This window comes from Bos javanicus, chromosome 2 (assembly GCF_032452875.1).
Source record: "Bos javanicus breed banteng chromosome 2, ARS-OSU_banteng_1.0, whole genome shotgun sequence".
In the NCBI taxonomy this organism is placed as follows: Eukaryota; Metazoa; Chordata; class Mammalia; order Artiodactyla; family Bovidae; genus Bos; species Bos javanicus.
Window position 1 is genome coordinate 117,743,529 of NC_083869.1, and position 24,726 is coordinate 117,768,254.

General features: G+C 42.9%; 1 protein-coding gene across 1 annotated transcript in view; it reads right to left on the minus strand.

Annotated features, from left to right (window-relative positions):
* The window catches only part of DNER (delta/notch like EGF repeat containing), a 390,362-nt gene that overhangs the window by 231,693 nt on the left and 133,943 nt on the right, over window positions 1-24,726 (minus strand). Inside the window, exons 2-4 of the mRNA XM_061387371.1 lie at window positions 14,083-14,382; window positions 11,835-11,929; window positions 8,816-8,982 (exon numbers count right to left, since the gene is read on the minus strand). Coding sequence (XP_061243355.1) covers window positions 8,816-8,982; window positions 11,835-11,929; window positions 14,083-14,382 — 562 coding nt within the window. The remainder of the gene's footprint in view (window positions 1-8,815; window positions 8,983-11,834; window positions 11,930-14,082; window positions 14,383-24,726) is intronic.

Genomic DNA, 24,726 nt, shown 5'->3' on the forward strand with positions numbered 1-24,726 from the left:
TTACCACTGAGCCACTTGAGATGCCCACAACAGCTTAATGAGTTGGTTCTAAAAGAGACACAGATGTCTCTGAGAATCCAATGAAGTTTGACCTTTCTCCTAAGAAGGCTGCACAAATACACAAAAGTCTATAGTGCATTTTAAGAGCTTCCTGGGCTCCGTGAAGTGACCTTTGACCCCCCACAACTACTGCAAAACAAGGGGCCAACTGAGCCCAAACTAGGAACTTCCACCTATGAATAGCAGCATCCATCCACTCGATGCATATTGAAAATTCCATTTTTTTAAAAAACATACCAGAATAAACAGACTACAAAAGATTGTATCTCCAAGGAAGCATCATGATGTCATTAAAAACAAATGTAATGGGTAAGTCCATGAAGATTTAAACCCCTGGGGCTGTGAAGGTCTACTGTACCAAAGCCATCTTATTACCTCAATAAAAGTCTCAACCCTCATTGTACCTGCTCAAGTACTGAGTTATTTCTCCTTATTTCTCAAGAGAAGAAAATCAATAGAAACCACTGCTTTACAAATTATCATTTTGCAAGATCAGAATCTTTTTTAATTGTAAATTCAGAATCAAGGAAATATAAAGCATTCTACAGCTCCCAGGTGGCACAAAAGGGTCTTGGGCAGACTGGGATCATGTCTAATCAAGTTATGATGTCAGTTACAAAGACCTGGAAGTCACTGATTTCCAGTGGTTAATCTGTTATTGAGTGCAAGCTCACAGAAGAGATGAGGTCCAGCTGACCAAGAAGATGGCAAACTAATGTCTCAAAATAACCATCTTATCAAGATCTGGATGCTAGCTTTTTTTTGTAGATCAGAGATGGAGGGTGGGGGGGGTGGGGGGGGGAGATGAGGAAACAAAGTAAAAAGGCCATTAATCTTGTGAGTATGTCCTAGAATGACAAGGCTCAGGCAGGGGATGTGTTAGTTTCTTCCTTTCTGTACCCATCCACAGGTAGACAGTGTCCTGAACAAAAGCACTTCAGTTTAACAGGCAGGCAGAGGGGCAGAATTCTCTGAGGCAGGTCATTATGTATGATTATAATAACAAACAACAGAAAGCAACTCAAAGAAAGTTTCAACATGGAGTCAGAATTGGCTTTTCTCTGCAACAAATCTATTAGCTATAATCCTGAAAAAGTGATCCCAGCTCCTAAAAGGACAGCACTAGTCCTTCCTTTTTAAAGTTCAAATGGATCGAAAGTTATAAGAGCAGGTTTTTTTGTAAATTATAAACAATATACCATTGGTCTAGATAAAACAGAAATGAATTTCCTTTTAAAATATAAATTAGAGATAAAAATATACTAAAAACTGTAAGAAAGAATGGTATAAATGTGGTAAAATTGATGAAAAGAATAGTAGGTAATGAGCAGGAAAAGATAATGAGGAAAGTCAAAGAAAGCAAATACAAGCAGCTAGACCACTGAAAAGAAACAACAGTGGAGAGAGGATGAGCTGGAGGGAAAGAAAAATAAAATCGAGGAAGAAGAAAGATAAAATATCAGACTGAGGAAGCAACAAATAAAAACCATAAAAGAAAAAAGTAAGAGGGGAAAAAGCAGTGTTTCTCTGAGTAAATAGGTCGATAAGAAGCATCAGTAAAGCATACATCCCCTGCTGGGTTTTCTGATCAGAAAGAGAAATAACTATGAGGATATTCTGGAGTCATCTGTGTGTCTGCAGGAATTTGTAAGAGTTCACAGATATTTGAGATTTGGGAGTCCATGTAGAGTATAACTTCAGCTGGCTGTTTTTCTCCTGTACAGCTCCAAGCGAGGAGAGTTTAAATGAGGTTGTCCTTCTTTCTTTCTTTTTGGCCAAGCTGCACAGCTTGTGCAATTTTAGTTCCCAGACCAAGGATCAAAGCCCAGGCCCATCACAGTGACAGCGTTGAGTCCTAATCACTGAACTACCAAGGAATTCTCTAACAGACAGATCTGGCCGTCTGAGGAACAGAGAGGGTGGGAGGGTGGAGAGGTCCAGGTGGGGAAGGTAGTAGGTGACTGGAGCAGAGCTCCATTGAGAATATGTTACTTGCTCAGTCATGTCTGACTCTTTGCAAACCGTGGACTGTAGCCCGTCAGGTTCCTCTGTCCATGGGATTTTCCAGGCAAGAATACTGCAGTGGGTTGCCATTTCCTCCTCCAGAGGATCTTTCCCACCCAGGAATCAAACTTGGGTCTCCTGCATTGGCAGGTGGATTCTTTACCATCTGAGCCACAAGGGAAGCCCCTATTGAGTATAATTGGAGGAAAACATGCCTAAGGACAGGTGACAAGAGGAAATAAAAGCTTAGAGAAGGAGTCCAATGGGGCTTTCACCCTAAGGAAATGGAGACCTCCAACAGCTCTACCACCCAGAGAGCTGGTTTGGCTCCACCTCCTGAGATCACTCATCAAGGCAATGTCTGCAAGCAACAGCAAGTAATACAAAACTGAAGAAAGACCGTACATCAGTCAGGCAAGCCCCAACTGCATTTCATGGAAATGCACCTGGAACGATGAATCTTTCCTACTTGGGAACCCAGAGCACTGGGTGAACGGATCCCCACAGAGCTAAGAGCACCTCAGACACCTCGCAGGGAGAAGGTGCTCAGTTCAGTTCAGTTCAGTTCAGTCGCTCAGTCGTGTCCAACTCTTTGTGACCCCATGAATCGCAGCACCCCAGGCTCCCTGTCCATCACCAACTCCGGAGTTCACTCATACTCATGTATATCGAGTCGGTGATGCCATCCAACCATCTCATCTTCTGTCGTCCCCTTCTCCTGCCCCCAATCCCTCCCAGCATCAGAGTCTTTTCCAATAAGTCAACAAACAAGGCCAATTTGGTTCTTTAGCCCAAGTGGTGTGTTAGTCATGTCCAACTCTTTGCGACCCCATGGACTGTAATGCCAGGCTCCTCTGGCCATGGGATTCTCCAGGCAAGAATACTGGAGTGGGTGGCCATTCCCATTCTCATTCCAGAAGCAAGTATTGAACCCAGGTCTCCTGCACTGCTGGCAAGTTTTATAGTCTGAGTCACCAGAGAAGCCCCTTTAACCCAAAAACATTGCTTAAAGCAAATAATATATTTGGAAAAGACACATTTAGGGAAAGCAGAAAGAATAATTAAGAAGAAGGTGGAAGAGCTGAAGTTGGGTAGACCTCACAGAGAAGGCAATGGCACCCCACTCCAGTACTCTTGCCTGGAAAATCCCATGGACGGAGGAGCCTGGTGGGCTGCAGTCCATGGGGTCCCAAAGAGTCGGATACGACTGAGCAACTTCACTTTCACTTTTCACTTTCATGCATTGGAGAAGGAAATGGCAACCCACAGCAGTGTTCTTGCCTGGAGAATCCCAGGGATGGGGGAGCCTGGTGGGCTTCCGTCTATGGGGTCGCACAGAGTCGGACACGACTCAAGCTACTTAGCAGCAGCAGCAGCACAGGAGCAAAGGGGCGGGTACGCTGAGGCCCAGAGGGAAGAGCTATCCGTTGTGTTACAATGTTAAGTCACCTCTTTCTTTCCACAAAACAGTATAAATATTCATAAGGTCATGGTAATGGAGGGAAACTGGAAGAAATTAAAAGGAGTAGCACTGAAAAGGTCAGAGATAAATACATTCTCATCACTGGAATGTGTAGAATATTAATGTGAGACTCTTGCACAGAGTCGGACACGACTGAAGCAACTTAGCAGCAGCAGCAGCAGCTCAGTGACAAACTTTAGAAAAGAACATTTATGGAAAGCTGGTAATGGCAACCAAGTTTGTCTCTCAGAGACACAAAATGGGCTCCTCTGCTCTGTTGCAGGGAAATATTAAAACTCCTTGGAACCTCAGTTATGGACAGGAATCTACCGGGAGGAAGGAAAGAAGGCGGTTCTGGAGTCGGCCTCAGGTTTCTTTCTAGGAAGAAGCAGTAGTGACTGAACACAGCCCACAGCTCTGCAACGTCCTCTCCCTTCCACACAGAAGTTTTCCCCACCTGCACTGGCATCCCTTCATTCATCCATCTAACGAATGCCATTGTATCCTTCAGTATAGTTTTTTGGTTCTACGCTAAATGTATTCATACCTACAGAGTCTATTATTGTTTAAAAAAAAGAAATTATTATAAGAAGTTGCTTTTTAAAAAATTAAACTGTCAAAAAGAAAGTTAAAAACACGTCGAAGTAGGAAGCAAAAGGCTTCCACAATGATTACAAAAGCTAAATCTTGTTTAAGACAAAAAGAATTTGTAAAAGAAGTAGCTGGCAACGTGTAGGTGTCACCAAATTCTCATTGAGGAAGCAGACGTTTTCTCTCAGAAGGAGCTCGTGAAACACGACTGCTACCTTTAGAAAGAGTAACACTAAAAGCCACATAAAATAGGAAGCTCTAGTTAGGAAATTTAAAAAGATATCAGATCACAAATTTTTAAAATGGAAAATAATGATTTGGAGAAATAAAGGATCAAAATCATGGTCTCCTCATCATAACCTATATAAGTTTTGAGAAAGAATTCCTTACCTGAGTTATCAATATGTTAAATTAATTTTTTGGAAACTACTCCTCCAAGGAACAATTCAACCAAAGGCATGTTTTTCTGTGAAATTTTCTGCTAGTAAAAGGAACACAAATTATGCTGGAGTTCATAAAATTCCTTGTATCTCAAAAGAATAAATTAATATTAACACTGGAAAATCTTTCTCTATTAATATTTATCCCTACTCCCAATATCAGTCTAAATCACAGTTATGTTACAACCCAAAGCAATATAAAATGTAAGATAACATTTCAAGTGTATCTATTTTGGCAAAATTAATGACATTTTAAAGAGTAGTAACAACTCATACATTTTCTTGAAAGAGCTTCATGTCATAGAACAGGCTAATATACTAAAAAGAAAACCTTATAAGCTTAATATAAAATTAAATTGAAACTATATATCAAAATATACAAACCATTTCCTCTTAAATAAACTGTTACAACAGACATGGATGCAAATAATAGTTACTTGCATCAGGGAGTAAAATTGAGATTTGACTGTTGACAACACTTCATTACATACTTTCTAATAATCTACTATCCATTTTAATAGCCAAAAATGGGTCCAAAGTTGATTACTGTCTCTCTTTCACCAGCATGTCCACTCCCAAGCTGATTTCTTTTTTACCTTCTCTCCATCCAGTAAAATCCCTGCCCCTCCCCCAAGTTAGATTTCCAAAGATTAGGAAATGCCTTTATCATCAGAGAAGGACCCAATATAAAATAACACTATAAATTATATGAGTTGAGCATTTTATTTTCCCAGTTTATCTTCATTATATTTGCATCAAACACATCTCTTGGAGAATACATCTTAATGCTTCTATTTAGTTTAGCAAAATATTTAGTGTACCTCAGGAAACAATAGTGAAATTAACCAAAATCATTCCTAACATTTGTAATTTATACTTTTACATCCATTTTCATTAAACCTTTTCAACACCCCTGCGAGACAGGTGCTGCCTCTGCCCTCTGGCTCCCCCATCCTCGAGGTGAGGACTGTTGGAGAATGCGACTGAACAGGATAGGGCGCCAAGAGCAAGACGCAGCAGCCACGGGGACGCACTGGACTGGGATGGGCAGAGTCTAAACTTGAGCTTGTGTCTTTGAGTGGCAGCTGCAGGATGGCACATGTCTGAATAAAGTCAGGATGCTATTGGCATGCTAAGGGGCCGGATTTCAAGTCCCATCCCTGGGATGAAGATAAATGGCAGGACACAGTCCGAAGGCTAAGCTGGGAAAGTCTTGTGGGAACTGCCCAAGTGTAGCCCTTGAGGGGGCACGAAGTAAGAGGGGTAGAGGGGCTCAGGAAGAATCATACTTTCTGAAGGCCATTTCTCCTCCAGGACAGAGGAATCTAAAATCTGCTAGTTGGACAAGTGGCAGTTTCAGTTCAGTTCAGTTCAGTCGCTCAGTCGTGTCCGACTCTTTGCGACCCTATGAATCACAGCACGCCAGGCCTCCCTGTCCATCACCAACTCCCGGAGTTCACTCAGACTCATGTCCATTGAATCAGTGATGCCATCCAGCCATCTCATCCTCTGTCGTCCCCTTCTCCTCCTGCCCCCAATCCCTCCCAGCATCAGAGTCTTTTCCAGTGAGTCAACTCTTCGCATCAGGTGGCCAAAGTACTGGAGTTTCAGCTTTAGCATCATTCCTTCCAAAGAAATCCCAGGGCTGATCTCCTTCAGAATGGATTGGTTGGATCTCCTTGCAGTCCAAGGGACTCTCAAGAGTCTTCTCCAACACCGCAGTTCAAAAGCATCAATTCTTTGGGGCTCAGCTTTCTTCACAATCCAACTCTCACATCCATACATGACCACAGGAAAAACCATAGCCTTGACTAGACGGACCTTTGTTGCCAAAGTAATGTCTCTGCTTTTGAATATGCTATCTAGGTTGGTCATAACTTTTCTTCCAAGGAGTAAGCATCTTTTAATTTCATGGCTGCAGTCACCATCTGCAGTGATTTTGGAGCCCCAAAAAATAAAGTCTGACACTGTTTCCCCGTCTATTTCCCATGAAGTGATGGGACCAGATGCCATGACCTTAGTTTTCTGAATGTTGAGCTTTAAGTCAACTTTTTCACTCTCCTCTTTCACATTCATCAAGAGGCTCTTTAGTTCTTCTTCACTTTCTGCCATAAGGGTGGTGTCATCTACATATCTGAGGTTATTGATATTTCTCCTGGCAATCTTGATTCCAGTTTGTGCTTCTTCCAGCCCAGCATTTCTCATGATGTACTCTGCATATAAGTTAAATAAGCAGGGTGACAATATACAGCCTTGATGAACTCCTTTTCCTATTTGGAACCAGTCTGTTGTTCCATGTCCAGTTCTAACTGTTGCTTCCTGACCTGCATACAGGTTTCTCAAGAGGCAGGTCAGGTGGTCTGGTATTGCCATCTCTTGAAGAATTTTCCACAGTTTATTGTGATCCACACAGTCAAAGGCTTTGGCATAGTCAATAAAGCAGAAATAGATGTTTTTCTGGAACTCTTTCTTTTTCCATGATCCAGCGGATGTTGGCAATTTGATCTCTGGTTCCTCTGCCTTTTCTAAAACCAGCTTGGACATCTGGAAGTTCATGGTTCACATATTGCTGAAGCCTGGCTTGGAGAATTTTGAGCATTACTTTACTAGCGTGTGAGATGAGTGCAATTGTGTGGTAGTTTGAGCATTCTTTGGCATTGCCTTCCTTTGGGATTGGAATGAAAACTGACCTTTTCCAGTCCTGTGGCCACTACTGACTTCTCCAAATTTGCTGGCATATTGAGTGCAGCACTTTCACAGCATTATCTTTCAGGATTTGAAATAGCTCATCTGGAATTCCATCATCTCCACTAGCTTTGTTTGTAGTGATGCTTTCTAAGGCCCACTTGACTTCACATTCCAGGATGTCTGGCTCTAGCTGAGTGATCACACCATCGTGATTATCTTGGTAGTGAAGATCTTTTTTGTACAGTTCTTCTGTGTATTCCTGCCACCTCTTCTTAATATCTACTTCTTCTGTTAGGTCCATACCATTTCTGTCCTTTATCAAGCCCATCTTTGCATGAAATGTTCCCTTGGTATCTCTAATTTTCTTGAAGAGATCTCTAGTCTTTCCCATTATGTTGTTTTCCTCTATTTCTTTGCATTGATTGCTGAGGAAGGCTTTCTTATCTCTTTCTGCTATTCTTTGGAACGCTGCATTCAGATGCTTATATCTTTCCTTTTCTCCTTTGCTTTTCACTTCTTTTCTTTTTCACAGCTATTTGTAAGGCCTCCTCAGACAGCCATTTGCTTTTTTGTATTTCTTCTCCATGGGGATGGTCTTGAACCCTGTCTCCTGTACAATGTCACAAACCTCATTCCATAGTTCATCAGGCACTCTATCTATCAGATCTAGTCCTTTAAATCTATTTCTCACTTCCACTGTATAATCATAAGGGATTTGAGTTAGGTCATATCTAAATGGTCTAGTGGTTTTCCCTACTTTCTTCAATTTAAGTCTGAATTTGGCAATAAGAAGTTCATGATCTGAGCCACAGTCAGCTCCTGGTCTTATTTTTGTTGACTGTATAGAGCTTCTCCATCTTTGGCTACAAAGAATATAATCAATCTGATTTCAGTGTTGACCATCTGGTGATGTCCATGTGTAGAGTCTTCTCTTGTGTTGTTGGAAGAGGGTGTTTGCTATGACCAGTGCATTTTCTTAGAGAAGGTTAAATGACAGGTTTAACCATGTTCAAGAAAATGTGAAAACTCAGAAGTGACCCATGGAGGGAAGGTGGTGTGGGCAAGAGGAACCCCGAAAGAAACTTGGGATTCCCCCGAGTTATCCTGAGTCAGAGGCTCAGATGCGATCAAGTGCTTGCTCAGGTGCTGAGCCCCTGGCTCTGGGTCAGGCCAATATCAAGTGACAACCAAGCTTCCTCTGAGACACTGACATTCAATGCTTCAAGTTGCCCACAATTCCAGGAGAAAGAAGACTGAAGAGTCAAAAACAAAGCCAAGACTCAGAGCACTGAATGCCAATGACCACACACCGAGGATACTCTGGTCGGTTTTGGGATACAGTCTCCGGATTCCAGAACCCACAATTTTCCCATTTTGAGCCACACTGGAAATTACATCTCAGAAGCCAATTTTGATTATATGTGAAACCTCACCTAAAATGGAGGAAATTATGCTGAGGGCTGGAATTCAGATTATCTGGACAAAATTCCCTACATACTGTCTCTAACACACCAAACTGAGGTCAAGTTGAATCCCACACAGTTTTAGATACAAGATTTCCACAACTCACCAATGAAGTGATTCTGCCCCAAGGCAAGCATCTCCTCCAAGAGAACAAGGCCCCCAGGAGCCTGGAGGAGGGTTACGCTCCGACCATCGATGAGGGAGCACTGCTGAAATCCCGTCGCCGTGACCTTCCACAGCAAAATCAGCGAGGCAGTGGCATCTTGCCGAATTCTGAAAACGAGAACAATGTCAATGGAAACTCCCTTGCAGAAAAATTCATCTTAGAATCAGGCCATCAGGTTAACACTAAAAATAAAGATGATGCATACACCCATAAAAGTATCAAGAAATGGATGACATGATCTTCTAAATAGGCGCCCGCTTTATGTGGACTCATGATGATCAATTCCCATGCTGTTAGAAACACCCATCTCTCACTTGATCAAAATTATACCACAAAATCACTAATAGGCAACTCTAGGTCATAATTTTCATCAATAATAAAAGGGTCTGTTGAATTTAGAGACAACGTCCATGCGTGTGTGTTAGTCACTCGCTCATGTCCAATTCTTTGTGACCCCATGGACTACACCCCATCAGGCTGCTCTGTCCATGGAATTCTCCAGGCAAGAATATTGGAGTTGGTAGCCATTCACTTCTGCAGGGAATCTTCCCGACTCAGGGATTGAACCCTGCATTGCAGGCGGATTCTTTACCATCTGGGCCACCAGGGAAGCCCAACTTCTTCCATATCCACATGATAAAGAGTTCTGCTAGAATTATTATACATGTGTAACACATCCCCAAACCACCTGAGTTGGCGGCTAAAATAAGCGAAGGTGTGTCTCCTCCCATGCTTCAGGCCTCCCCTGGTGTTTCCTTGTTTTCAGGATAAAATCCAAAGAATGAGATGCCCTAGCAGACAAACCCACCCAGCCTCCATGCCTCTCAGTCTCGGCTTGTGCAGCTCCGCCCCTGCCATCCACAGGGTGGCCACAAGGAGCTACTGTGTCTTCCCCCAGGACGTCCTATCCTGGCTCCCAGCCATTGCTTCCCCCTCCCTCTGGGAACCTGTCACTCTTCAAGGCCTACCCCACCAGCACCCTCCTCCTGGACCTTCCCCTCTCTTCCCAGCACTGGTAGCTGCCACTCCTTCCTCTGTGCTGCTGGGGAAAGGGTTCACAGTGCACAGATCTGATCCCTCCCCACCCAAGGCAGAGCTCCCGGCTTGCAGCAGGGGTCTCAATAAAGGGTCATTAAACGACCAGATTCACCAATAAAGGAAAGCTTAAGGGGCTAGCAACCCTCCCACGTGAATCCAGCACCCGGAGATCGTTCTGCACTTCCATCTTACTCAACCTGGGTCACTGCTATTTCTGTCTAACGCTGCAGCCTAAGGGTCTTGGGAATTTCAGATTTGTTGTGGGGGCAGTGGGGGGTGGAGAGGAAGGCAGCATTTAAAAGCATAGCCCAGAAGTTTTCCGAAAGGCTTATTCAAGTAAAGCAACATGACCCAGACAAGAAAGAACTGGGGCATGGTTTCATAAACATAAAGGAAACCAATGATTTCCCTGAAACCAGCTCTGGACGGTAGGGTTTCCGTCCTCAGTAGGAGCAACAGAACACTTAGGACAGGGGGCCCCCTACTGGTAGAACTCAGAGCTGCTCCCAGGCCTCACCTTCCTCCCTGCCAGACATCTTCCCTGTGTCCATCCTGGCTCTTTCCCACCAGGTGACGTCCAGGTGGGGGCAGGGGATACAGGGGTCATGGAACAAAGCCCCTCGTCCAAACATTTTTAGAGACTCCTTTGTTTAGAAGGCAAGGTGTACAAAAATGACCCTGCGTGGTCCAAGTGAAGAGTGCCCACTACCCTCTTTAAATGGAGTCACTGCAGTATCCTGGCTAAGCTGGGCTAGGTCCTCCCCCTCTCAAAGTCCTACCCTCTCTTCTAAAGTCCCTGAAGACTAGACAGCAAGTGCCCATTTGAGGGGTAGCTTCCCTGGGAGCTCAGCTGGTAAAGAATCCACCTGCAATGCAGGAGGCCCAGGTTCAATTCCTGACTTGGGAAGATCCCGTGGAGAAAGGGAAAGGCTACCCACTCCAGTATTCTTGGACTTCCCTGGTGGCTCAGACGGTAAAGAATCTGCCTGCAGTGCAGAAGATCTGGGTTTGATCCCTGGGTTGGGAAGATCCCCTAGAGGAGGGCATGGCAATCCACTCCAGTGTTCTTGCCTGGAGAATCCCGGTGGACAGAGGAGCCTGGTAGGCTACAGTCCGTGGGGCCTCAAAGAGTCAGACACAACTGAGTGACTAAGCATAGCACAGCACAGGGTGGGGAATTGTCAGACAGGTCAGGGGTGCTCCATGCAGCCTCCACCCCCACTCCCCAGCCTCCACCCACACTCCTCAGCCTCCACTCCTACTCCCCAGCCTCCACCCCCACTCCCCAGCCTCCACGCCCACTCCCCGGCCTCCACTCCCACTCCCCGGCCTCCACCCCCACTCTCCGGCCTCCACTCCCACTCCCCGGCTTCCACTCCTACTCCACAACAATGCACAGCACCTGGTGTCCCCACAGGTTCTGTCAACACCACTTCCCTTTGCCTCCTCCCCACCCCCTGCAGTGACATCGAGCAGTATGTAATTTGAAGGAGCATAAATTTAAAACAGAACAAAACACACGTCTCACCTGCTTGTTTTTAAAGAGATAATTGCAATGCTTGGATGTTAAATGTGGGGTAAATCATGCATACGAATTTAACCCATGGTCCATTAAAATCTGAAGAAGCCAAAGAATCTGGGAAGCAAAAGTCATTGAAGAAGCGAAGGGTCTGGCTCTAGACCTTAGCTAAGGCTCCTGGGTTTCTTATCTCCCACCTAACTCATCCCAGCCAGCATCCCTGGAGTCTCCTCTGAAATCGCCTCTGAAACCTAGTTCCTAAGGGACACAGGCCTCGTCTACACATGGAATTCCATTCCTGGTTCCCACTGGGCTGACCCGTTACAGGCCAGTTATGTGAACAGACACCACCCAGTAGCCAGAGTATCGATGGTAACCACGTTTCACTAGGAGCTTTCTTACTTGACCGAGGTGTTCTGTGGGACTTCAAAGGATACCAGACGGCCCCCTGCAGAGCTGTTGGCACTGGCATTCCCACAGGCAATGTCTGGAACCACCTGGAGGGGAAAAAAAACACCACCAAAAAGACAGGTTATTAGGGTTAATCATGGGGCAAGATCATATTAGAAAGCAAAACCCCACGGGCCGCCTCCACTCCATTCTTTGGATAATGCTGGGGATCATGACTTGAGAAGCCAAGTGAAACATTACAAATGTTAACCACAGTGAAAGCTTTGCCATCTGAGTTTGTGAAACACAAAAGCTTTGCTGAGAGCAGTCTGCAAATTACCAGGATGACTACACTGCTAATACGATGTTGCAGGGAAGGGCGGGAGATTGGCCCCGTTCTCTCTTTCATCCTGCGAGCAGTCACAGGCCTCTGCTCTCTGCTCAGTCTGGTGGGTAATGAGGAACTAAATGCTTAGAGAACAAGGAGATGGCCTTAGAGGAGTAGCTTCCACATCGTGGGTAGAAATCCAAAAGACTAGAAGAACAAGCCCTCCAGAGAGCCATAGATAGGACGTGTCTGGTCCAAGTGACCCTGCTCGGTACACAGGTGGACGTGGGAGAACACGCTGAGGCCAGGTAGCCGGGAGCTGCCCTTTTCTGTCCCCTGTGGACCGGACCTTCATTTTTAAGTGACGTGGTCCGGAAAGCATTATACTGATGTGCATTTAAGAAAAGGAGCTCGAGGGGGGAATTGTGCTCCTCAGGAAGCATATTGCTAATACTTGAGCTGTGTCCAGTGACGGGCTTCTGACCCATTCATTCATTTATTCCTCATGCTGTGATCTGTGCTCATCTCCTGAGAGTTGGCATAAAAGGATATTAAAAGCATTCGTCATCACTGAATTAACAGAGGGCAATGAAGAAATATGCTCAGCACTTTCACCCCATTCCCAGCATGCACAACTTATTGTCCAGAAATATATTCACATGTTCCTCTGGCACTTGTAACTTGCTTATTGAATGGCCTAAGAGATAACAGCATGACAGGAAGGTGAGGCATTTCTTTTTCACATTTACCAACCGCAGGAGAGCATGGTTGGCTGGGGAGAAATTTTCTTTAAGGGACAGTTCCTTGATAAACACAAGACCAAACCTAGCTCACATTCAAGAAGTGTGTCATTCAGCAAAGAGGTATTAGAGTCCTAACTTCAAAGCCTCGATTGTAAGTTTGAAATCAGAACAAGTTCTCAGTTTTTTAGGCAGCATAAAAACACTGCCCTTCAGCCTGAATGGGCCTTCACAAATTGTATGGCAATGAAAAAAAGAGTGGGTCAATTGCTTAGAATTACCTAGGAACATAAAACAAGAAATGCTGCCTTACTCTTTTATAACCATAATCAAAATTTCTGGACATATTCTTTGGCTCTAAAAATGCTATACAAAGATTTATGTGGGTTTTTTTCTTTCAGGTAAGCTAAAAGCCTGTCATACAACCACAGGTCTATACTGATAAGGAACACTATATGGAATGGAATTGCACTTTATCAGTGTTAACTCAAACCCACGATTTCCGTTTGTCCAACTTCAATTCTTCTAGCTAGAAAACTTCTATTTTATGTCAACTTTTAAAGGTCTGCTGGAAAATCCTCAGCGTGAGACTTCTGATGGGCTTGAAGGTACAATAAGCCAAACCCAGACCAGACAAGACTCAATGAACAGAATCTGCTGTTGCCAAAATTAATCAAATTCGGAAATTTCATTCTTAAATGCACTGCCAAAATATTTTAAAAATCAGTAATACTTTTTTTCTAAATCGCACTGAAGTGCTGCACGTTACCAACAACAGAATCTAAACAATAACAAACTAAAACTGAAGCATAAAATTCCATGGAGGAAAATTAGGTCAGTAATTGAGGGTCTATAATATGTTCACTGATAATACTCTTCATTAAGCTGCCTGTCCCAAATCTAAGATTATCTCTCATAAAGGTATGTGGATATCATTTCAGAAAATAATTTCATTCATTTTCTTCCTTGTTTTTTCTTCTTATGCTCATAAAACAATCATAATTGGCATGTCTTATTTACATAACCAAGAGAGATTTCCTACACGGAAAGGCAGACAGGAAAAAAGTATGGCATCTTTTGTTCAAGGTGTAACTTCAAGGCTTTCGATTTTTATTGCTAATATTAGAACCACTGGAATGATTTTAACCGTACTGGTGTCTTACATAAAAACATGTTCACTTAATATTCTCACCTCCACTTGATCCCATTTCATTTCTACAACTTTCTGGCCCGTTTTCGGCTGCCACGTCGGCAGGGTGATGGTTGCCTGAGAGCGCGGCAGCATTATCTCGGGCTCCTGGGTGGCAGGGACAGGCTGAAGCTGCCTGGGTGCCGTGGACTCGGTCCAGCCAGAGGCGGGGACGCTGGAAAGTGCCTGTTCACAGTTTGGACCTTCGTAGCCTTCATTGCAAATGCAGAGGTAGCCATCGCTGCTGCTGCTGCTGCAGTTGCCATGGTGACACGGGTTGCTGGTGCAAGGATCCGCAACAAGCTGAAACGAGAGCATAAATGGGTCAATTATTCCCTCATAAGGAATGTGGTGCCTTTGCTAGGAAATGAGTTCTGTGACTCAGAGCTGCTGCTCTAAAAGAAATGCTATTCCTGTGGAATATACATTTTTAACTATTTGTGCTGTTGAGGGGTGGGTGGGGGTGGGGGGAGGCATCTCCCAAGGTCATCACAACACTAACCCTTCCACAGATAACAGATGTCTAACAAAGAAGTATGTAGTTAGTGAAAAAGAGCCTCCCCTAATCCAAGGCCCTAAATAAAGTTGATTTCAGGAACACTTATTTAGAGAAATTTTCTAAGGCGAAAATAGTTAAAACAAAGACTCGTTAGGAATATACTAACTTCAATCTTTTTAGCTGCGGGTCAAAGGATACAGGAATCTAAATTGAAATCTCTTCTTTCACATCCTGAACCATTGTAAGGTCTCCGTATGAGAAATGACTGCCCAGTTTATCGCCTCCACAGATGCACTTACCTATGTCTTCCAATTTCCTACCTGATGAACAATTCTTTTTTAAGGTGATATTTAATTAAAGGCTTCCAAACTGATCAGCTGGCATGACAACTGCAGGTTAGAAGGAAGCATGGTGGTGACTTCTATTAAGCAGAGTTTGATGAAAGTTTCTAACCTCATTATTTGAAAGGGTGATTACGGAGATATGTGACCCGGCTGGAAATGGAAGATAAAAGTTTAACTACATATCTTTAAATTATGTTCTTATTCTAAGAAAAGTGTTTATCCCTGAGTTCCTTGCTGACCTTTGACTTGGATTTGTTATCACCTAAAGATGCTACAAAAACAATATGAAATGAAACAACATAACAGTGCTTCTCTCCAGATAGCCCAAGGGTTGAGGCATGTTCACCGAGCTAATTCAATTATTGTTTGCTTCTATGATAACAGAAAATTAGACTTCTATCTGATGTACCCCTGGCTTCTCAGGGCTGATAATAGAATAGAACTGAGTGAATAAGAGACTACAGAAAAACGGGACCTTCAATTTCCGCTGCTGAAATGAGTCCATACTTTAACACACATGGATAGAATTCTGCCTGGAAAAACAGCTACTCACTTTGCTAATTACCCTTGTCACACAATTTCCAGCAAACTCCTTTAGGAAGATTAAGGGATTTTTGGATTGAATAAAACAGCTCCCAAAATACCACACTGTTAATTCTGTGCTCTCACTTGGAAAAAGCTTCACAAAATCTCAGATAAAAGTAGACAGGTGGGTATCTGAAGAAAATATTTAAAGTGTAAATATTTTAACATATTTACAATCTTTATCAACTCAAAGTAAAATCCAGACTCCTTCCAGGGAAGACAAAGCCCTCCCTAATCTGGTCCCTGCCCACTCCTGATGCTATCTCTGCCCTCACACTATCCTCCTCCTTTACACTCAACCCCTTCACCTTCTTTCTGTCCTTGGATTATGTCAAGGTCATCCCCACCCCAGGGCCTTTGCACCTGCTGGGCCCACACCTTAAATGCTTTCTTTCAGACTTTACATGGCTTTTTGCTTCATTTTGCAAAGAGTCGGATACGACTTAGCAACTGAACAACTGGCAACTACCCTCTTTCACAAAGTTCTCTGCTCAACTGTTACCTCTTCCAAGAAGCCTTCCCTCATTGGAAAATCTAAAGTAATCCCTTTTTTTCTCCCACAGTGCCTGGACTTATCTGCCGTGTTCACAGCTCTGTTCCTAGCATGTTAACAAAAACACAAAATGTGGTGGGGTTTCCTTTTAAAAAGCATTGAAAAGATAAAAGAAGACAGATGACTTGGTTTCTGAAAAGCAATGGGTGATGAGGGACAGACTGAATTGCTCCTTTAGTCCTGATATGTGCCTGTGCTTTGGATTTATTTTTAGGAAGGCTTCCAGGAGTGGGTATCACCTCAAGAAGGAGGAGGAATTTAATTCACTGGGATAAAGGGGGCATGTAAACCAGGTTTCTGACACCAACTCTTAAAGCAAGGTCAGAGGTTGACCTCGTCACAAATTAAGACTTAACACATGCCTAAAAACACAGACATACGTTTAAATCATTTTAAAAATTGTAGAGAGCACTACAAAGAAATCGGTTCTGGAAGTGCAAACCTCCATAGTACAGCTTAGGGAATGACATCACTAAGGCAAAGACCACCTGTCTGATGGTCAGAGAGGCCCCAGGGCTTCTGTCCCATCGTCACAGCCCACTGCTGGAGACCACCAGTCCTCAGAGACTGTCTAGGTGGGTCACTGCATACAGCCGTCCCGTTGTGGGCAATGTGAGAGTGGGTGCTGGTGGGGACAGCTGGGTGGGAAGGGCAGGCCCCCAGTTCACCAGGCCCAGGAGGCAGCTCCACCAGGTGAGGGAATAAAAAGCTGAAAGAAAATCATGCTGAGGATAAACAATACCATCTAAGTGCTGCTGTCTGGGCTTCACAGATGAGAGGAAAGCAAGAATAGCATATGGGATCAGTAAGGAATGATTTAAGTAGACGGTCTGAATATTCACTGGAAGGACTGATGCTGAAGCTGAGGCTCCAATACTTTGGCCACCTGATGTGAAGCGCCGACTCATTGGAAAAGACCCTGATGCTGGGAAAGATTGAAGGCAGAAGTAGAAGGGGGCGACAGAGGATGAGATGGCTGGATGGCATCACTGACTCGATGGACATGAGTTTGATCAAACTCTGGGAGACAGTGAAGGACAAGGAAGCCTGGAGTGCTGCAGTCCATGGGGTCACAAAGAGTACACAATCTAGTGATTCTACAACAACAATGTAGAAGGCCAGGAGAAACGCTCTTAGTAAAGAAGAGAGGCCAGAAGCTAAAAATTAAACTATTAATTGCATAGACTTCTAAAGAGACTCAAAGCAGTGAATCCTATGACGGTGCACACACATACATATGTGTGCTGAATACAAAGCAGACTGTTAATTCACTGGGAGGTCACTGATCCCTTCTTTAAAATAATTGTGTCATACTTATGCTACTTCTTGGGCTTTGTGCTAGTGGCTTCAATAACAATGCCAACTACCTGCTCTTCTATCCTCTAGCACTTTAGACTAGTTTCACTTTAAAAAGTCAATTACCTAACAACAAATATAAGATAGAGTGCAATCATTAACCTTTAAGCAAAATCTTGGCATCATAAATATTTATTGTAAGTCCTGTTTTTCCGTACACAGCTTATTCAGTGTTTTTTTTTTTAAGTTTTTATGTGTATTTTATCTCACAGGGAAAAAGTCCTATTATAAATGTCACTACTGCCCTTGAATCCATTACATTTGAACCATAAGCAGAAAGTAACCAAACTGCCAAGATATCATAATTAACAGACCTGACTTTGGGAATACTCAAAATTTAACAGGTGATAGCTTCTGGTTTCTAACGATGGGGAAAAAGGATAAAGACGTTGTCGTATCAGCAGAAAGAGTAAAGAGAAAGCTCATGGGTTAATGGTTTCCTGCTTACAGTAACCAACGAGCTCAGGTATTAAGTACTGCATGCTCTTTTCATCTGATTAATTCTTCTCTTTAAGCCACATTTTTTCACATCATGGAACTAATCTAACACTATTCACGTTTTATTTCAACTTTTCACCTATGTCAGATAATATATGCTACAATCAAGAGCACTTCTGGGGTGTGGACAGGGTAAGGTGGAGGCCAGGCCAGAGAGAAGGTGCCTGCCAGCCCCGGATGATAGGAAGACAGGCTCATGCGACACGTCAGCAGTGACCTGCTTTCTTTCCTTAAACTGTCTGCTGCCCATATTCTTGGCAGTTCCAGTGCCCTCTGCAGCATACAAACAGAGGGATGAAAGGTCACACTTAACACAGGTATAAAAAAGGCCCACTTACAGAATCATTAAATACAAGAACATCAAAGCTACGAGAGTCACTGCAAAGTGCCGCACATGAACCTCTTCATCTGTGTTACTTGGTGATGGGGGCAGGGGCGGGGGGGGAGGTGCCTGGGAGTCACATAACCACCTCACTGGTAATCTTTCCATACTAGTTTAGACACTAAAGTGCCTAAAGACACTAAACCTAACTAAAGTTTAGTTTGGTGGGCCTCCTTCCTACTTCTCCTGTGCTTTTACAGAAAACTCAATGCATTGGTCAGTAATTCAAGTGATGTTTTTCCAGCCTCTATGATGTGCCAGGTAGCATGCCTAGAAGAGAGGTCAAGAGGATGAAGAAAGCCTAGTTCCAGTCTCCAAAGAACTCAGTCCAACAGAAGGGTCAGACAAGTGAACGGAGATGTGCCTTGAGCCATCTAATTTCAACTAATGCCCTGCATGATGTGTGTCCACCATTATGGTCATGTGTGAGTTAAAGTTGCTAAAACTGACAGTTATAGTGAAGTAGATGAACCTAGAGCCTGAGTGAAGTAAGTCTGAAAAAGAAAAACAAATATTCCATATTAACGCATATATATGGAATTTAGAAAAATGGTACCGATGAACCTAAAAATGGGAAGAAATAGAGCCGTAGTCACACAGAACAGACCTATGGACAGAGCATGGGCAGGAGAGGGTGGGACAAATTGAGAGAGTAGCATTGAAATATACACATCGTCATGTGTAAACTAGATAACGAGTGAGAAGTTGCTGTATAACAGGGAGCTCAGCCTGGTGCTCTGTGACATCCTAGAGTAGGGATGGGGCAGGAGGTAGTGGGAGGTTCAAGAGGGAGGGAACATATGTATTTAAAAAAAAAAAAGAAGAAGAAAATATTAAAAAAAAATAAAGACATAATTTTTTTTAAGTTCCTAAGACTGAAAGAGAGAATGGGCTTGATAATTGCAAGTCTGAAATGAGCCAGTCTCTTAGATGGCAATGGCAGCTGTCACAAAAGACACAGCAGAAAGGAATGTTCTAGTGAAAAAAGGAGCCAGCTGAGTACCCAGCGTCCTGGTGATGACCCTGGTATACAGGTGGCCAAGCGGTTGGGGCAAATCCCTTGCCTGCCCTGGGCACACATCCCTCCGGCATCCAGGGTCTGGGGTGGGACATGTCAAGATTGGCTCCAGCTGTTCTCAGAGGGTCCAGAGGAGCACAGAGCACCCTGGGGTCACCTCCCTCCCTCATTTATATCCACACTCAGTTGGCAGAGTCATCTGGGCCACGGAAAGGGTGTTTGAGGAGAACCTATAAACACTGAAGGAACACACATCATGGCCCTGGCAGTTAAGGCAGGTTACCTGGGTGGGTGGGGGACATGGTGGCCTCAGTGCACTTAGACGGAGGGTAGACACAGAACGGAAAGAACTGGGGAATTGCTGTAAGTAAAATGGGCCAGAGTTTTTGTAATTTGAGCAGCAGAATCAATTAAGGAGCTTTTAATACAGATTTTGATACAGATGTTAGTACTGTTGGAAGAAGAGATGCCTTAATAAGTAAGGAGCAAAAACAAAAGCCTTAAAGCAGGATTTTTCAACTTGTGCACTCGTGGCTCTTTGGGCTGGATAATTCCTTGCTGTGGAGGCTGTCCTGTACATTGTAGGATGTTGGACAGCATCTCTCATCTTTACTTACTAGATGCCAGTAAGACCCTCCCACCAACAATGACAGCTGTGAACACCAAAAATATCTCCAGACATTGCCACTGTCTTCTGGGGGAAAACCACCTCCAGTTGAGAACCACTGTCTTAAAGGAACAGACTGAAGTATTTCATTCCATCAATATGCTTTGACCATCCATGAGACTCCATAAATGAAATCAAAAGGCAACAATATGGGAAAATACGTACAACCTACTATATAGGACTAAGCGTTTTATAATACAAATTCCTAGGCATCAGTTAGAGAGAAACACCTCGGTAAAAAGGACAGAGAAATAAGCAATATTCAGAATGATTTCCAAAGAATCATGCCATTTTTACTTTATTTTTAAACACAAAACACAATAATATGTGTTTGTTTATTGGTAGGTGGCTCAGTGGTAAAGAATCTGCCTGCCGATTCAGGAGACACAGGTTCAGTCCCTGGGTTGGGAAGATCCCCTGGAGAAGGAAATGGCAACGCACTCCAGTATTCTTGCCTGGAAAATCCCATGGACAGAGGAGCCTGGTGGGCTATATATATAGTCCATGGGGTTGCAAGAGTCAGACATGACTTAGCCACTAAACAACAACAACAACACTTTGTTTAAGTTAAAAAACAAACTTTTAGAAGTAGAAGGGACCATTGTTTTAGGAATTTAAGCTGCAGAATCCATTAAGGGACGTTATAAAATACAGATTCCCTGGCCCCAAGCTGTGAATGAAGCACTGAGGACAAGGCCTAGAAACCTTTATCTTTCAGCACTTTCCAGATGATTCTGGAGCACTATTCCAAAAACCAAAATTCAGAATTTGTCTGTGTAAACCAGGGGTTGGCAAATTACAACCACAGGCTGCAGCCAGTTTGTTTCTGTAAATAAAGTTTTATTGGAACACGGCCACGGCCATCTGTTCATATTTTACTGCTTTTGCACAACATCGGCAGAATCTGGCCCACAAAGGCTATACAATATTTATTATCTGGGCCTGGAGTTTGCCAATCCTTGACCCAGAAAAGATGAATCTGAGGATTCACAAAAGGAAGAAAACAAATAGGTGGGCTCCTCTAGGAAGACTTCAGGGAAGAAGACAAGCTTGAACAGGGCCATGATAAAGTTGCTAGCAATTCCATCTAATTGTTTCTCCACACCCAACTCCCTTTCCTGGAGTGGCATGCACTATGAGATTCAATCACAGAGGGACCTTTCACAATACAGCTTAATGTAGATAAGGGATCAGATGTTCTTTTTTTTCCTTTACTTTTTATTTTATACTGGAGGAGAGCTGATTAACAGGGCTTCCCTGGTGGCTCAGTGGTAAAGAATCCACCTGCCAGTGCAGGAGACTTGGGTTCAATCCCTGAGTCGGGAAGATCCCCTAGAGAAGGAAATGGCATCCCATTCCAATAGTCTTCCCTGGGAAAACCATAGACAGAGGAGCCTGGTGGGCTCAGTCCATGCGGTCATAAAAGAGTCAGACATGACTTAACAACTAAACAACAAAAACAGCTGATTAACAATGTTGTGAAAATTTCAGGTTGACAGCAAAGAGACTCAGCCATACAGACAGGTACCCAGATGTCCTTTCAGTTCTTCATATCATGTTTCTCCACCCAAAATAGAAATTGCACTGGTTAGAAATGTCATCTTCATGGTGAAAGACAAACCAACATTGTTGGGGTCCAACTGTCATAGTATTTTTGTCTTAAAAATGAATTTTTCCCACTTTCTTCAATAAAGATCTCAACTATACTCCAACACCAACTGCTTACCCACTAGGAGTAAAAATGTGTGAAAAAAAAACCCATTATAATGCTTATGCCAGTAGTAGTCTTGGCCAAGAAATGCATCCCATGAATTTTTTTTCCCAAATCCAAATAGCAAAAATGCTCATTCACTTTAATGAAGCAAGAACTATATATCTTAGTGTGTGTGTGTGTGTGTGTGTGTGTGTGCTCAGTTGCTCAGTCGTGTCTGACTCTTTGCTACCCGATGGACTGTAGCCTACCAGGCTCCCCTGTCCATGGGATTTCCCCAGCAAGAATACTGGAGTGGGTTTCTATTTCCTTCTCCAGGAGATCTTCCTGATCCAGGGATCAAACCTGAGTCTCCTGCATTGGCAGGTGGGTTCTTTACCACTGAGCCACCTGGGAAGCCCATATATCTTAGTGAAATACATTAAGGAAACAATTCCCATGTGTTCTGATATTGCTTTACTTCTGTATTAGGAACTTTAAATTACTTGAAAAATTATTCCTGGACTGATCTGGGTGGCCCATTTCTACCCATCCCCCCCACCCACCCACCATCACCCAGTTCAGAGTCACTTTCTTAAAGTCAGCCTGTCCTGGTTTTCGCATGCAGGTTAAGTCACATCTGTAAGTAAGCTGAAAGGAAATTACAAGCAGAATTCAGACTTTTGACATGAAACGAGTCCATTAAAAATAAACCACTACCTATCTAATTACTTTCCAACTTTTCTACGGAATCTCTTTAAAACCTGATACTTTGGGAAATTACCTTGAAATTGCACTCCCTTTGCTGTAGTCCAGGTACACACACAGTCAATATTCACACTGATGAATTTTTACTCCCTGTTCCTTGCAGATATATCAAAGTTAAATGACTACTATTCAAAAACTTTGCAAACCCTCTGTCGCTTGGTGAATGTATTCAACTACCTTCTAAAGAGTAACATTCGGCTGCATTTACTGCCATAGGCACACCAGCCTCAGGGAAATGCTTCTTGTCTTTTTTTTTTCTTTTAACCATTTGGAGATCATTTTGTTGAACCAGAAACTCACAGAACAATTCCAGCGCATATATTCTTGTTCCCTGTCTCATCAGAGACACTCAGACCTCCAAGCAAACTCTTTTGACAAAACAACAATGTCATGAATACAGGAACTATGTCAACTTTTACCTCCTTGCTTATTCACCAAAAGGAGCCTGCAGCAAAATGGGAATTAAATAGCCTATGAAGATCATATAATCATCTCAAACAATGTGGGAAAACCATTTTATTAAATTCAACATCAATTTACAGTGAAGACAGTTATAAAACTAGGAATAGAGGAGAACTTCTTTATTCTGATAAAGAGTATCTATTACTACAAAAAAAAAAAAAAACCTTCAGAATGTAATAGTTATCAGTGAAATGTTGTAAAGTTTCTCTCTGAAATTGAGACCAAAAGAAGGAATCTGCTTTCACCACCTCCACTGAACATTACATTCAAGGTTCTAGCCAGTGCAAGGAAGCAAGAGTAAAAGGAAGTTATAAAGACTGAATAGGAACAAAAGTGTCATGATGCACAGACTATGTGATTATGCAGGTAGGTTATTAGAATATGGAACTTCATCAGGTTTGCTAGATACAAGATCAACATTAAAAAAAAGTTTTAAAAAGAACAATTGCATCTCCATGTATCAGAAACAGAAAAAAATAAAATCTTCTTAAAAGTATGGTCTACAATACTTTTTAAATCCCTAGGAATAAATCAAGCTGAAGAAGTACATGGCCTCAACAGAGAGCTATAAAATAGTGAAGTAGTATTCAGAGAAATTAAAGACAGTATATATAAGTGGAGAATCTAGTTAGGGACCAGAATACTCATTTTTACAAAGATTCCAATTTTCCCCAGTGACCTACAGATTCAATGCAACTCCAAAAAAATCACAATGGCATTTCTTTGTTCTTCTGTAAAATGTCCCTAAATAGCCCAGACAGTCCTAAATAAGAACAATGGAGGAGGGGTTGCTCTCCCTCCTCAGAAACTTTAACACTATAGTAATTAGGACAATAGAACAGAGACTCAAGAAACAGAATAACCATATGAACATTTCATTACTGAACTAGAATAGTGTGATAAATATAGTCTTTTCAATAAATTGATAACCATATGAGGGAAAAAATTAAGCTTAGCTCCCCCATCACAACACATACAAAAATAAATTGCAAGTGATCTGAAACTAATATAGATTAATTATACTTCAATTTAAAATTTTTCTAACTTAAAAAGTTTCTAAAATATTTCTAAATAAGTTACATTAATTAATTAAATATATACAGGCTTCCCTGGTGGCTTAGATGGTAAAGAATCTGCCTGCAATGTAGGAGACCTAGGTTTGATCCGAGGGTCAGGAAGATTCCCTGGAGAAGAAAATGGAAATCCACTCCAGTATTCTTGCCTGGAGAATCCCATGGACAGAGGAACCTGGCAGGCTACAGTCCATGAGGTTACAAAGAGTCAGACAGGACCGAACAATTAACACACACACACACACACACACACAAATACATGCAACTGGATAGATGACAGATAGGTGGATAGAGGATTATAATCTAAACATACACGCATACGATACGCAGACAGTGTGCTATGAAAAACAGAATAGGGCCGTGAACTCACTATAGGACTCTAGGAAGTCTTCCCATGTGAAGTGTCAAGGGTTAAAGAGGAGCTACCCAAGGAAAGAAGAACAAGAATGGTGCTTCCTGCCAGAAAGAACAAGTACAAAGTCCCTGAGGTCGTAAATGGGTGGGGTAAGGGGAGAACTACTGCTGCTGCTAAGTCACCTCAGTCGTGTCCAACTCTGTGCGACCCCATAGACGGCAGCCCACCAGGCTCCCCCGTCCCTGGGATTCTCCAGGCAAGAATACTGGAGTGGGTTGCCATTTCCTTCTCCAATGCATGTAAGTGAAGTCACTCAGTCGTGTCCAACTCTTAGGGACACCATGGACTGTAGCCTACCAGACTCCTCCGTCCATGGGATTTTACAGGCAAAAGTACT